A 15003-nucleotide genomic window follows, 5' to 3' on the forward strand; every position below is an offset into this window, starting at 1 on the left:
GAATGTCAGAACTGGGAGAAGGGGGTGCTTAGAACAGAGAATGTCAGAGCTGGGAGAGGGGAGAGCTTAGAACAGGGAATGTCAGAACTGGAGGGGTCAGGGTAGAACAAGGAAGGCCAGAGACGGGAGACCCTTTATAATACTGAATATTAGACAGGGGAAGGCCCTTAGAACAGGGAATATAAGAGCTGAGAAGGACCTAAGATGATAGAATAAACATGGACCCCAGGTCTCCTGCCTCCCAGCCCTCTGGGAAAGTCTCCAGAGGGAGGCTGCCTTCTCCCTCTTCTGGCTCCCCCACTCAGATCTTCCTCTGCACTCAGATCCAGGGTCTCCTCTGAGGTCTGAGGGGCTGAAAAGCTTCAGGGGGAAGATAGGGCAGAAGTTGCCTGCCATTCCATCCACATCCCCTTTCCTGGGCAGGTCCAACACAGAACTTCGGAAGGAGAAGTCCCGGGATGCAGCCAGGAGCCGCCGGAGCCAGGAGACAGAGGTGCTGTACCAGCTGGCCCACACTCTGCCCTTCGCTCGGGGGGTCAGCGCCCATCTGGACAAGGCCTCCATCATGCGTCTCACCATCAGCTACCTTCGAATGCACCGTCTGTGTGCAGCAGGTGAGGGCATCAGCATGAGGAGCCCCCAACTCAGGAGGCCCCAGACACATTCTGTACAGAGAGATCCTGGTCTGGGACAGCCCCTGGGAAAGTCTCTCCCCTTTTCCCTTCAGCCCTCTTGCTTCTGCCTCCTGAGCAACCCCTCCCCCACACACACCCCAGAGACCACCGTGCCCTCTTGATAACCTTGTGCCCCTCCACACCTTGCCCAGGGAGACCAATCTCCCTGAAGCCTTCTGGGCAGAGCTCTAAGCTCTGAGTTCTCCCAGACAGGGGCAGGACTCCGTGGGGCTAACTGGTGCCTCTTCTTCCAGGGGACTGGAGCGAGGTTTCAGCAGCGGGTGCAGGGACCGGGGAGCCGCTGGACGCATGCTACCTGAAGGCCCTGGACGGCTTTGTCATGGTGCTGACAGCTGAAGGGGACATGGCCTATCTGTCTGAGAATGTCAGCAAACACCTAGGACTGAGCCAAGTGAGAGCCGCTCCCATTGGGATGGGCACGTGGACCACGTACTAGGAGAGCCCAGGGCTGTGAGGGTCCCTAGAGATTACTGAATTTGGCCCCTTCCATTTTATTAGGGGGACCAGAAAGAACAAGGGACTTACACAAAGTCACACAGCAAGTTGATGCTCTAGGGTGGCCTTGTTTGGTTTTTTAAAAAATTCTTCTTTTCCAACATTTCCCTTTCTCGGTCTGAGGAGTAGTGAGTTCCCCATCACTGGAGGAATTCCGGCAGAGGCTGGATGTTACAAAGGAGTTGGTGTTCAGGAATGGGGTGGATGAGATGTCCTCGAAGGTTCATTTCAGCTCTGAGCCTGTCTCTATGCCACTGTCTCTATGTTCATCTACCTGAGACAGGGTACTGGGGTTGATGACCCTAGGCAGGGACTAAGCCAGGCTGGAGAAAGGGAAGTTGGGGGAATAGGAAGTCAAGAGATTAAAGGGAGGAGCTAGGCAGGGAATTGGGAGGAGCAGGAATCCAGGGTCAGCTTTTTGGCTCATCACTTACTGCAGGAGGCAGGGGTCCTGGGGTTGGGGAAAGTCATTGGGACCCCCCTCCCCAAACACCTTCCTCCCCATGTAGCTAGAGCTTATCGGACACAGCGTCTTTGATTTTGTGCATCCCTGTGACCAAGAGGAACTTCAAGATGTCCTGACCCCCCGGCAGGGTGAGTCTTTGCCATGTTTGACCCCTGTCCCCCAGCATAGAGTCCTCTCTGCCTCCATGGAGCCGCCATCCCAAGGGGGCCCCCCAGACTGGCCCATCTTGAAAGGTCCTCCCTGCCCTCCCTGGGTCTTGGGAGTAGGAGGGAAGGGCAAGGAACAAAGCCTTGAGAGCTTGCTAAAGTGGAAGTGAACTGGTCCTGGGACCAGAGACCCTGGATTCAAATCCTCCCTCTGAGGCTTAGCTGTGTGACCTAGAGCAGATCCAGCCTCCCTGGGGCTAGGTCTGTCTGCAGTGAGCTAGGTGGCCTCAGAGCTCCCTCCCAGCTCTGAGGGGAGGACCCTGGAGCCATGGCCTAAGACTTCGTGTTGCAGGATTGGGGACCAGCCCCTGTGGGAGGGCCCCCTCCACCTCAGCTGAGGCCTGATGTGGGCCTCCTTCTGCCCTCTTCTCCTCAGGCCTATCCAAGAAGAAGACAGAAGCTCCCACAGAGCGGAGTTTCTCTCTCCGCATGAAGAGCACTCTGACCAGCCGCGGGCGGACCCTCAACCTCAAAGCTGCCACCTGGAAGGTAGGAGACCCATGGAGCCCAGGGGAGGCTGGGAAATGGGGAGCCTTGGGCAGAGAGGGAGCTTTGGGCACATGGGAGTCCCTGGGAAAGATCTCAGCAGATTTAGGGGTAGGGGATCCAGGCACCCAGGTTTGGAGACTTGGGAAATGAGGTCGGTGGCATGCATTTCAGGGGACCCACAAACTAGGTCAATTAGGTCTCTAAAGGGTAGGAGTCCCCAAGGGAAGTAGGGGCTAGGGAATGGTGGGGAGGGGGGGAGGGGATCTGAGCACCCAAGGGAAAAGTTTTGGAGGAGCTAGAGTGGGGTCATCTCTGGGGACACTCTGTGCCTTCCTTTCTTTAGGCCTCAGTTTGCTGACCTATGAAATTGGACTAATGGTCTCTGAGGCCCCTTTCATCCTTTGATCTATGATCCTTTGAGTCAAATTGGGAAAACCAGGGGACCCATCTGAGATATTGAGGGGGCAGTACCAGGGAGCCCAAGGTTGGGGTTATGGAGTCCCACATCTCTAGAAAGCCTGGAGTATAGGGGCAGGGCAGGACAAGCCCACTGGCTTTAGGCAGGGCTGGGGAAAGAGCAAGGCTCGATCTGCAGCTGATCCCTACCCCTTCCCCACACCAGGTTCTACACTGCACGGGGCATATGCGGGCCTACACCCCACCTTCAGAGCCCTCTGCAGGCGGTGGGCCGGGGTCTGGGCCCGAGCCCCCCCTGCGTTGCCTGGTCCTGATCTGTGAAGCCATCCCACACCCCAGCAGCCTGGAGCCGCCTCTGGGACGAGGGGCATTCCTCAGCCGGCACAGCTTAGACATGAAATTCACCTACTGTGATGAGAGGTCCGTCTTGTGACCCTCCTGGCCCATGGAGATCCTGATGCTTTTCTTAGTCTGCCCTCATCCCCACTCTTTCCTTCTCCCCTGACCTCCCTGTTTCTCCCTCTGCCATTTACTCAGACCCTTTCCTTTCAAGTTCCTCCCCCCCAGATCCTGTCCTCTCCACCGTCCCCACCCTCCCATCCTCTTCCCTCCTTCCCTCATTCTTAGGATTCTGGTCTGGAGCAGGCCAGAACTGACAGGGCCCATGTTCCTCTACCCCTAGGATTTCAGAAGTGGCGGGATACAGCCCAGATGATCTGATTGGCTGTTCAGCCTATGAGTACATCCATGCCCTGGACTTTGATGCTGTCAGCAAGAGCATCCACACCTGTGAGTCCGCCCCAGACCCTCCCCTCACCCTGATCTCCACCGAGGGGGATCTTAGTCCAAGTCTGGGAGCCTTCCCCTCCCTGGCTGCCCTGCCCACCTTTACCTGACCATCTTTCTCTGCCTTCTGCCCCTCCAGTGCTCAGCAAGGGCCAGGCTGTGACTGGGCAGTATCGTTTCCTGGCCCGCAATGGAGGGTACCTCTGGACCCAGACCCAGGCCACAGTGATCTCAGGCGGCCGAGGTCCCCAGCCTGAGAGTGTTGTCTGTGTCCACTTTGTGCTGAGGTCAGTGCCAGGCAAGGGAAGGGACTGTGACCCCTTGGGGCGGGGGGAGGAGGGCTGACAAAGGCTGAGATCTTTATAATGGAAAGATGGATCCCTATGCTAGGAGTCAGGTGACCTGGGTTCAGAATCCTGGCTTCTGCTCCTGACTCACTGTCTCTTGGGAAGCCTCCTTCCCTTTCTGAGCCATCTGTAAAATTGAGCGAGTTGGACATAACGGTTTCTTCCAGCTCTGGAATTCAGTGGTTCCATATGAAGCTTGTCCCTCTTTTTGCCAGTTTATGTCTACGGGGACCTTGGAGCTGGGATATCACTCTTGGGGCAATTTTTATAACAGATTGGTCGGGGTGGCCCTCCAGGGGACAAAAGTCATGCCCAGTTCTGATCTCCCTTCCCTGCCCCCCTGCCCCCTCTGCCCCATCCTGCCCCCCCCCCAGCCGGGTGGAGGAGACTGGGGTGGTGCTGTCCCTGGAGCAGACGGAGCAGCCAACCCGCCGGGCCCCCCGCCCTGCTGACCGGGGGCTTCCCACGGAGAAGAGCCCCCAGGGTCCCGGAGACGGCTTTGGTATGGGGGTGGACAGGGGGAGGAGGGGAGGTTCACGGGGTGTCTCCCCTTTACGTTATCCCCCTCCATGTGCTGGCATCATCCTTTCCTGCCTCTTCCTGGCTGGCAGCCTCTGATCTTTTGCCACTTCCTTGGCTCCCTTGATCCCACTCAGCCAAGCATTTGGCCCATTTCCTTCTCCAGCTCATCCATAAGCATCTGGGCATAGCTTGTCCAGCCTCCACCCCATCCCTGCCTAGAATGTCCCTTGGTACTGTCCCTTCAATATATCAGATGGGTCACATAGCCTCTCCTCCAGGAAGGCTTCCAGGCTCTAATAGGCCCCAGTGCCCTCTCCCCAGTCCCTTCATCCCTCTTCCCCCAAGATCCAACAGCCTCCCAGGATGAGTTTCTACCTTCACTCTAGTCTCTCCTAGCCTATGGGGTTTTTGTTTCTTCAGCTTGGTCAGGCAGCTCACCCCTTGATTCTCAGACACCAAACTAGCATTTCTGTCTCCTCCCCCTACCCTACAATATGAAGGTCAGCCTCTGTCCCCCCCCCAAAAAAAACCAACATTCCCACACAGTAAGTGCTTGCTCAGAAAATATATGTTGACAAAGGTTGGGATCACTGGGGTGGCCCCCTGTGATGCCCTAGCCCACCACATGTAACCATCCCAGTACATGTCTCGCAGATACCTCTGGCCCCAGGATCCTGGCCTTCCTGAAGCCCCCAGCTCTAAGTGAGGCCACTCTGGCTGCTGACCCTCGCCGATTTTGCAGCCCAGACCTTCGCCACCTTCTGGCCCCCATCCTGGATGGGGCCACCTCTGCCCCTGCTGCCGCTGCCCCTGCCACTGCCACCGCCGCCATCCCCAGCGGACCCACAGCCAAAGAGCGTCCTCGAAGCCCTCCTCCGGTAGGCAGGCCTTCTGGGCCAAGTCTCCACACTTTCCAAGGCTGCTTTTCTGGGTGTCCTGTTCTAGCAAATAATGGGTTATATTTGCAAAGCAATGCCAGCATCAGTTGGAATGTCTGAAAGGTGCTTAGCACAGGGCCTGGCTAGACATTCCATGTTCCAAGGTCTCTCCCAGCTCTGACATTCCCTGTTCTAAAGCCCCTCCTAGTTCAGACATTCCCTGTTTTAAGGTCTCTCCCAACTCTGATATTCCATGTTCTAAGGGCCCTCCCATTTTTTACATGCTCTGTTCTAAGGCCCCTCCCAGCTCTGACTTCTTTATTCTAAGGTCTCTCCCAACTCAGATATTCCCTGCTGTAAGGTCTCCTCCAGCTCTGACAGTCCCTGTTTTAAGGCCCCTCCCAGCTCTGACATTCTTTATTCTAAGGGTCTTCCCAGCTCTGACAGTCCCTGTTCCAAGGCCCTCCCAGCTCTGACATTGTCTGTTCTAAGATTTCTTCTAGCTCTGACATTCCTGTTCTAAAGTCTCTCTGAGCTCTGATAATCCATGTTCTAAGGACCTTCCCATTTTTTACATACTCTGTTCTAAGGCTTCTCCCAGCTCTGACCTTCTAAGGTTCCTCCCAGCTCTGACATTCCCTCTTCTAAGTTCCCTCCCACCTCTGACATTCCCTGTTGTAAGGTCCCTCCCAGTTCTAAATGATATATTTCCAGGATCTTCATCCCTCACCCCCTATATCCTCATTGGTTTGACAGGCTCTCCCACTCACTCACCTTTAACCCAGAGCAGGATCTGGCCTTACCCTCTAACCTTTGGCCTCTCTGACTTTTCACAGCTTCTATTCCTTTAGTTACCCATTCCCTGCCTGCCAAGGGGATTCCTTGGTCCCAGGTCTAAAATGAGTGATGCATGCTATCTGACTCCCATGGCAGGAGACCAAGACTTTCTGTCTTCGGTTCTAAGCTAGCTGACCTTGGATATTCATCACCTTACCCCTAGAGCCTTTAACCTGGAGATTCCCAGTGTCACACACAATCTCTTCTCTTTTCTTCTTTGCACATGGAAATATTTCTGTTTGTTGATGATGTTTATCAAGCATTAAAAAGAACCATTTCCAGAGCTTCCATCCCCAGTTGTGGATGCTGCCCTTTAACCCTCTGCTCTGGGGCTTTGCTGACCTCTTGGGCAGAGCTGTCTCTGTGTCGCTGTTTGGTGATTGGCTTCTGCTCTCCACTCTTGGCTGGACTTTGGGCTTCCTGTCCTGACCTCAGAGACAACCATGTCCCACATGTCCTTGTTTTATGGAGCTCTGGACTCACCTTTCTTCTCATCTCCATCTCACTCCCAGGCGGATCTCCCAAATGACCTCCTCCTGGAAATGGAAAGCGTGCACAAGATGTTTGGCTTTGGCAAGACCCTGGAAGCTGTGGAAACTTTGGATGTGGAGCAGGTAGGGCTCCCCCGTCACACCCTTGCCTCTTTCCTTTCCCTGAATGGACACATCCCTTCCTCTCTCTCAGCCTCTGTCTCCTCATCTGCAGAATGGGACAGCAGCAGTACAGAAATGGCATTTGTTGAGTGCCTTATCTGGCATTGTGGGTGTAGAATTGGAAGGGACCTTGGAGGCCACCGAGGCTGACCCCTTTATTTCACAGATGAAGAAACTAAGACTAGGGAGATAATGGGACTTGCTCAGAGTCCCACAGCTACTACATGTCTGAAGCAGGATTTGAACTCAAGGCCTCCCAAATCCTGTGCCCACCTAGCACGTCCTTGTCATGAAGGAGGGTCATGGGATGTGGAGCGTGATCTCAGAGGTCATCTAGTCCAACTCACCCTCATTTTACAGAAAAAACACCTGAGGGCCAGGGCGGTCACACAGCCAATCAGTGGTTACCGTGGTGCCTGAGGAAGGGTACCTTGCTGAAACCATAGTGACCCCCTCACCCACCTTCTCTGCCCCTGCTGGGGGAAGGGGAGTCAAGCATTGGGCCCAGGAGTGCCCAGGGCCCCGTACTGGACAAAACTCCTCCCAGAGGGGAATAGAGTCTGACCTGGTAAGGGGTGTGGTGGTGACAGGAGGAGTGGGAGGTGAGCGTCTGCTGGGGGGTTGGCACTAGGGTGCCCTGGCGGTGCCCTGGGATCCAGTCTGGGTTGTGGCAGAACTCGTCAAGTCATGGGCTTCATCCAGAGACCTGAGGAAGCATCAGCCCCTGTCCTCCTCCTCCTCACTCAGGCTACATCTGAAGAAGCCCAGCGGTCATCTCATCCAACCCCTTCACTTCACAGATGGAGAGAGTGAGGCCCAGTGAGGGTAACTGACTGGTCCCAGACCACAGAGGGAGGAAGTGGGAGAGGCAGGATTTCGCTGCCCCCCAGCCCCTGGCTTTCTGGGCTGCTGGGACTAGGGACCTTCAGCCTGGACAATGGAAGGCACTTGAAGAGCTGTCCTCCAGGGGGAGATTAGCCTCCTTCTGTCTGGCCCCAGAGTGGGGAACCAGGGGCAACAGCACAGCGGCAAAGAGGCCAGCTTGGGCTTGTGCTCACGAGACAGTGAGAATGACATGGACTGCCTTGGGAGGCAGTGAGCTCCCTGTCGTTGGAGGCTTCCCCGCAGAAGCTGCTTGAGTTCTTCTCAGGGTTGCGGTAGGGAGGGTTCTTTATCATGGATGGCCTTGGAGGCCCCTTCCAACTGGGAGGTCCTGGGTTTGACCCCAAGGCTCTCCAACTTTATAGGCCACACTTTTGCTGTTATGCCCCACAGTGTTTCTGTTATCACCCTGTCCTGCAATTCTGAGGCCCTCAGGGACTGAAACCCTGCCCTCGGCCAGGGAGAGGGGAGAGGGGGAGCTGACTACTTTCTTGGGTCTTTGTACTTTCTCTTCCCTGATTGACATGTCTTGCTGTTTTCTGGGTGCCTGTCTCTAGCACCTTTCCTTCTCCCTTCAGTTTACCGTTCTTGATCTCCTCGGCATCCCTGTCTCACACCCACAGGCTTGTTAGCACTGTGTACAAGGCAGGAGGTGGTATTTCCATGTGATGAGGGTTGCTCCTCTGAGGAGAAATGCTTGGGCTTTGTGACAGCTCTGGTCTTCCCAGAGCCTTTTTCTGCCTCCTCCTGAGCTCTTGAGAGGTAGCTGGATCAAGAGGAAAGCTCCAGAGAGATCTGGGCTAGTTGTGGGTGACCCTGGCTTAGTCACTTCCGCTTTCCAGATTTCCTCATCTGTCAAATGGAGATGATAACCCCTGCAGGACCTAGCCCATGAGGGTCGTTGGGAGGATATGGATTTGTCCAGGCCTCACAAACAGCACTGGGAAATGGGCAGGTACTTCAGGCATCAGCATCACCTTTTTTCCAGGGAAGAGAACTGCCCCCCAGAGAGCTGAAGGGAACTTTTCAGGGTCTCACACATCCTCAGTCAGCAGCAGATCTGGGGTTCAGCTCCAGGGCTCCTGCCCCAAACTCAACATTTCCATGATGGATCCAGCTTGAGATCTCAGAATTGGGAGTCAGGACTTGAATTCAAATCCAAACTCTGTCACTAAGGACCAGAGCATCCTTAGTTTCTCCATCTATACATTGGGAGATACATCCTGGACCTTGGAGAGCCTCTGAGGTCTCTCTGAGCTTGAAATCTGTGCTCCTAGGATTCTCTGACCTGTGTGACCTTGGGCAAGTCTTGACCTCTGGGCCTGTTTCCTTATCTGTAAAATGTGGGGGAATCACTAGATCATCTTTGAGACTCTTGCCAGCTCTAGGTGTGGGGTCCTCCAGTCTTTTGGGGTGACTCATGAGAGGAATGGTGCCATAGGAAGGAAAGGACTGTGGGTCTCCCTAAGCCCAGTACCAGATGTGAATGGCTCCCTGGGGTCTTGCCTCAACTCCAAGGCCAAGAAGCTACAAGGAGGAGGGTCTCTGATGTGGGCTTCTCCTTCTCCCCTGCCCAGGACATCGAGGCGCTAGAGTTAGAGATGCTGGCCCCCTACATCTCCATGGATGACGATTTCCAGCTCAATACTAGCGAGCAGCCCTATAGGACCCCTCGGAGACGTCCAGGAACAACCCCTCGGCCCCGTGCCCGCAGCTTCCACGGCCTGTCACCTCGACCCGCGGAGTCTCTCCCTCTGCTTCGGTGGGGAAGTGACCCACGACTGAGCCAGAAGACCCACCCCACAGACACAAGCTCCCAGTCTGGAGCTCGGAAGAGGTGAGGGAAGATGGAGTACAGAGGGATGGGGAGAGAGGGAGATTGGGAACTCAGATTTGGAATTGGAGGACTCAAATTTAAATTCTAGTTCTGTGCTGGGTGAACAGTGGATAGAGACGTGGCCCTGGAATCAGGAAGACCTGAGTTCAAATTTGGCCTCATACCCTTACTAGGTGAGAGACCCTGGGCAAATCCTGTTTGCCTCAGTTTCCTTATCTGTAAAATGAAGAGGTTAGTCTAGGTAACCTCTAAGGGCCCTGTCCACCTCAGTTTCTCCATCTGTAAAATGAGAGCGTTGGTCATCATTTCCAACTCTAAATCTTGTTTTCCTAATAATGTGTATTACAGCTGTTTGTGTTTCCCCTTCTTAGTAGATTCTAAGCTCCCTGAGGGTAGGAATCAAATCAAATCAAATCGGCCAGTTATAGTTGGAAAATGCAGTTCATTCCTTCATCCCTTTGTTCCTTCCTTCCTTCCTTCCTTCCTTTGTTCCCTCCTCTCCCTCCGTCCACATAGGAAACCATACCCTCACCTGCTGGTGCTCAGCCCTAAGGAATAGAAATTTTGATCACTGAAACCTCACAAGATATCCTGGGGTATACAGGCTAGATTTCCTTTGTTAAAGACCATGCCTTCAACCTAAATCACCCTGGCTCTCATTGATTGACCTGCAATAGGGCCCAGCCCAAGCCCCATTTACTGGTCTTTGTTTGGGCTCTAATGGCTCTAAGTGAGTGTAAATAGCAATTGTTTCTGTTTTGTCAGAAACTCTGAGGTTCCCCCTCCCAGACTGATTTTTTTTTTAACTAGGTAAAAGAGGCCATTTTTAGCTTCATTTCTTACCTAGCCTTGAATGGGTGTTGTCTCAATCAAACTGAGACCTGGAAGAGACCGTAACTTGCTTAAAAAGGCCAAGGTCTCCCACTGCATCTGGGACCCTCTCCGGTGGTCCTGATCTGTATCTTGCCACTGGACCCAGGTGGCTCTGGAGGAGAGAGTGAGGCTGGTGACTTTGCACAGCCTTCCCTCATTGAAACCCAATTCATTTGCAAGTCATGACATCACCTTCCTGCTATCCCAGTCTTCTTCTGGAATGAAGGACAAACAAGAATAATTATAATTATTCCTATTTTACAGATGTGGAAACTGAGTCCCTGAGAAATCAAGGGACATGATCACCTGGCTTATAAGTGTCAAAGCCAGGGCTGTAACCCAGATCTCTAGGACTCTTTCTACTATACATAACCCTCTCTGAGTTCCCCCAGCCCTCTTTTCTGTGCTGCCCCACCCCTCATCATTGGTAGCCCTCACTGGGCATTTGCTTCATCCTGCCTTCTGATACTGTGTGACCTTGGATAAGTCTCTTCCCCCTGGGCTTCGGTTTCTTCATCTGTAAAATGAATCATAGGGGATGATGGGTAAGACCTAAGGCCATCCAGGATCTCCCTTCTGGCATTAAATCTTGTGGTCTGGAAATCTCTGCAAATAGGAAGCACACCAGTCTTTGTCCCGTTTAGTTCACGGTCAACATTTATTAAGCACCTACTATGTGCCAGGCTTTGTGCTAAGTACTGGGGGTACAAGAATAGGCAAAAAACAATCCCTTGCCCTCAGCTTACAATCTAATGGCAGAGACAACATGCAGACAAACATTCACAAAGCAAGCTTTAGGCAGGATAGGAAGTAATCAAGAGAGCAAAGGCTTGGAATGAAGAGGGCCTGGGGAAGGCTTTCACACTGAAGCTTGGAGCTGGAAGGGGACTCAGGGCCCCCTTCCAGACCAGCCCACACATGTGCATCACTGGCCTGCCAAGCAGGCGGTTAACCAGTAGACACCCCCTGAAATTCTCGGAGTGGGGAGGCCTTTGACCTTGCTCTGACATCCTGAGGCCAACTAATTCTGCTTCTCCCCAACTTCCCTCCATGCTCTGGATCTGGGGCCAAGGAGAACTCCCAATTCATTATGTGAAGAGAGATGTCATGTCCCCTCTGAATCTTAGTCTCTTCTCCAGGCTAAAGATGCACAGCTGTTCACCTTTTTCAGATCCTAGACCCCTTTGGCAATCTGGTGAAGCCCAGGGACCCCTTCTCAGAATCACATTGTTAAATGCATAGAATCAAATCTAGAGGATTACAAAGGAAGTCAACTATGTTGAAATACAGTCAGAATAGTGATGATGATGGTGGTGGTAATGATCGTATTGATACTGATGATGGTGGGATGATGTTCACAGACCCGTGTCTAGAAGCTCTCCATCATGCTTCAAAAGCTGTAAATGCAGGTAAAGCACTTAGCACATAGGAGGTGCTTAATAAACGTTTCCTTACTTTCCCCTCCTCTAGCAATTGTTAGACTAAGCTAGAGGACCCCCCTCCCTATTCCTGGAAGCTGCACAGCTTGCAGAGGCAGCTAGGGGGCACCACAGAACACTGAACCAGGACTCGGGAAGAGCTACCCGCGTTCAAAGAGAACCTTAGACACTTGCTAGCTGTGTGACCCTGGGCAAGTGACTTTGCCGCTGCCTGCCTCAGTTTCCCCAGCTGTAAATGGAGTAATCATAACACCTACATCACAGGATTGTGGTGAAGATCAAATTTTATAATATTTGTGAAACCCTCAGCTTGGTGCCCGGCATATAATAGGCACGTAATAAATGCTTGTTTCCTCTCTCCTTTCCCTCCACCTCTCTTAGTGTATCCTGAGATCACATTTGCTCTGATTAAGAACCTTCTATGGGCATGGTGGATAGAGAGCTGGCCTTGCAGCCAGAAAGACCTGTGTTCAAATCCTGCCCTGTCATTATAGGCTGAAGGACCCTGGGCAAGTCAATTGACTTCTCAGTACCCCCAAAAACCTCTCTCAGAATTATAATTTGCAGAGAAGATGCCAACCTGCATTAGTAAACATCTGGGAGATCTCAGGTCCAGTCCCCATCCCTAAATGCAAGGCCCTGGCTCTTAATCCTGGGGGTACAGAAATGGAAAACAATGGCCATTTTTTTCCTGCCCTCAAGGTCAGTCTACTAGGGAGCTAGACAATGATGGCATAAAAATAAATGAGTGTGGTATAAGGTAGAATATGAATGGAGGAAAAAAGAACAGATGCTCCAAGAAAATGAGGAGGAAGAGGGAGGGCCCTTTGAGGTGTAGGGGATCAGGGCAGGTCTTGAGCCTGGAATGTGAAGGAGAAGGTTGTCAGCTGGTGGCAGGGAAGAGGCATGGAGGTGGGAGGTACAGTGTGAGATAAGAGCATGGAGGTGGTAGAGGACAGGATGAGATAGTGTCTGTCAAGGGAAGTAGTGGGTTCTAAGGGGAGAGAGGTAACTAGAACCCAGAATGTGTCAGCCTTGAATGCTAGGTAGCCTGAGGAATCTGTACTTTGTCCCAAAGGCAGGAGGAAAGCACTGGAAGATACCTGAGCAGGGAAGTAATGTTATAATGATGGTGATAACTCATACAGCTAAAGCATGATTTATTTTTTAAGAAGCAATTCCTTAAACCAGTTGTCCAAAAATTAAGCCCATTTTACAGATTCGTAGAGTGAGGCTCAGAAAGGTTTGGAGGCTTGCCCAGGGTCATGCAGGTTAATATCCTTGCCCAGACATTCTGTTCTTTCCACTCATTTCAACACTGTCTCCAGTGACTAGTTCACTGTTCCTTAGGTGATCAGCCTGTATTCAGAGCTTGCCCTTTGTTGGACCTGGTTCTGATTCCGTGTGATGTTGAATGAAATGAAATGCGCAGAGGAGAGCTGACAGTTAACAGAAGGAGGTGTTCTTAGCTGGAACACTCAGGGAGGAGACTCATGATTTACGATCCAGCTCAGCACCGTTCCCCAGACTTGGCATTGTCCATGGTGATCAGTGGGCGTTGTCCATGGTGGTCTGTGAGCAAGCTGGAACATCTCACTTTCAGTACTCAGGTGACTAGGAAGCCATGCCAAGCAGCAGAACCTTAGTGCCCTGAGCCATTAAATCTCAAGGACAATCTCAGTTCCTTTTTTAAAAAATCCTCATTTTTTTCTGTTTGGAAGCCATTAGACTGTCAAGTCCCAAGGGGCTTGGGAGCTCCTTAGAGAGAGCCTGAGGGTCCAGTCCCTTTTACAATGAAACTAGTCTGGCTTTCTAGGGGCAGAGCCTTAGGGCACTGCCCTCCCCACAACTGCACATCCTGAGTGTGTGAAGTTGACGTTTTTTTTTTAAACCAAAACATGGATGTTTCTACTCCACTGACGTTCCCCCTCCATCTGATCTTCTAAGATTGGGCCCATTCTGTTGAGATCTTTTTAGGACCCAGACTCAGTTTTCCAGTGTGTTAGCTCTGCCTCCCAGAGTTCTATGGCATCTGCAGATAAACATTATTTCTATATCTTTATTCAAAAGAGAGACGGAAATGTTGACTATCATTTGGCCAAAGACAAGACCTTTAGGTACTCTATGAGAATGTTCAACCAGCCGTCTGTGAGCATTTTGCGCATGTGTCAAACAATGTCTTTTTCAGTTGAGTGATAGGAACAGAAAGACAAAAGGGGAAAAGGATCTGCCCCAGAGGAGCTTACATGTACCTGAAGGAACATCCTGTCCTTTCACGTGACAGTGACCCAGGCATGGGCGACACTGGCAGTGGACCGCCCAGGATGGTGTGCCATCACCAAAGGCACTGTGCTCTGTAGGCAAAGCACAACTGCAGTAGCTCAAATGAAACATCTCCTCTGCATGGACTATCTGTGCCCAATCTGGTAGAGCACGCCAGACTCATTGGTCTCAACAGCAACGGGCATACCTTGATTCCAACATAGCAATGGCATTTTGGTCTTCTTCAGTGGCCACGCGGGAGAAAGCCTTAATTGGTCAGTCAGTCAATATATTTTAAGTGCCCACCATATGCCAGGCACTGTGCGAAGACTACAGAGTCAAAAGGCAGTCTCTGCCCTCAAGGAGCTTAAAGTCTAATTACATGTAGAGGGTCATGGACAATAGCTGATCTCTTGAGTGAAGAAGTCTTTATCACCAAGACTTCTTTCCTCTCCCCTCTTGGTGCCTAGCACAGATCTGGGGCTGGAAGATTCCTTGCCAAAAATACTTACCTGGTAGGGGGATTCCATGATGAACTGCTTGCTGTCTCAATGGGGGAGGGAGGAAGGGAGAGAATTTGGAACTCAAAGTTTTAAAAACAAATGTTAAAAATTGTTTTTACATGTAACTGGGGAAAAGTTAAATACTAAATAAGTACAAAAAAAAGTGAGGGAAGGCTTGCAACCCACCAATGCTGGTATCTGATGTGGTGCCTATCTCCCGGGTCCTGAACTCTCTCCCTCCCTTTCCTGCAGGACCCTGCCCCAGAACTTGGAGGAAGACAGCGGGACTGAGGCCCTGGGAGCAAAGCCCCCCAAGCGATCCCCCAGCCCAGCACCGGAACACTTTCTGCTGCCACCCCTCAGCCTGGTATGTTGGGGAATAGGGGAATCCATTGAGGGAGGGGGACTGGAGGGAG

The 15003-nt window shown here is 52.2% G+C and overlaps 1 protein-coding gene across 1 annotated transcript in view; it reads left to right on the forward strand.

Annotated features, from left to right (window-relative positions):
• Positions 1 to 15003, forward strand: part of HIF3A (hypoxia inducible factor 3 subunit alpha) — a 24241-nt gene that overhangs the window by 4977 nt on the left and 4261 nt on the right. Inside the window, exons 2-13 of the mRNA XM_069088238.1 lie at positions 424 to 614; positions 929 to 1086; positions 1700 to 1784; positions 2239 to 2351; positions 2974 to 3188; positions 3451 to 3557; positions 3694 to 3841; positions 4276 to 4403; positions 5078 to 5301; positions 6651 to 6752; positions 9251 to 9510; positions 14840 to 14988. Coding sequence (XP_068944339.1) covers positions 424 to 614; positions 929 to 1086; positions 1700 to 1784; positions 2239 to 2351; positions 2974 to 3188; positions 3451 to 3557; positions 3694 to 3841; positions 4276 to 4403; positions 5078 to 5301; positions 6651 to 6752; positions 9251 to 9510; positions 14840 to 14988 — 1880 coding nt within the window. The remainder of the gene's footprint in view (positions 1 to 423; positions 615 to 928; positions 1087 to 1699; positions 1785 to 2238; positions 2352 to 2973; positions 3189 to 3450; positions 3558 to 3693; positions 3842 to 4275; positions 4404 to 5077; positions 5302 to 6650; positions 6753 to 9250; positions 9511 to 14839; positions 14989 to 15003) is intronic.

Source organism: Petaurus breviceps, unplaced genomic scaffold (assembly GCF_028583685.1).
Source record: "Petaurus breviceps papuanus isolate PSGF00001 unplaced genomic scaffold, PetGlider_PUasm1.0 185, whole genome shotgun sequence".
Lineage (NCBI taxonomy): Eukaryota > Metazoa > Chordata > Mammalia > Diprotodontia > Petauridae > Petaurus > Petaurus breviceps.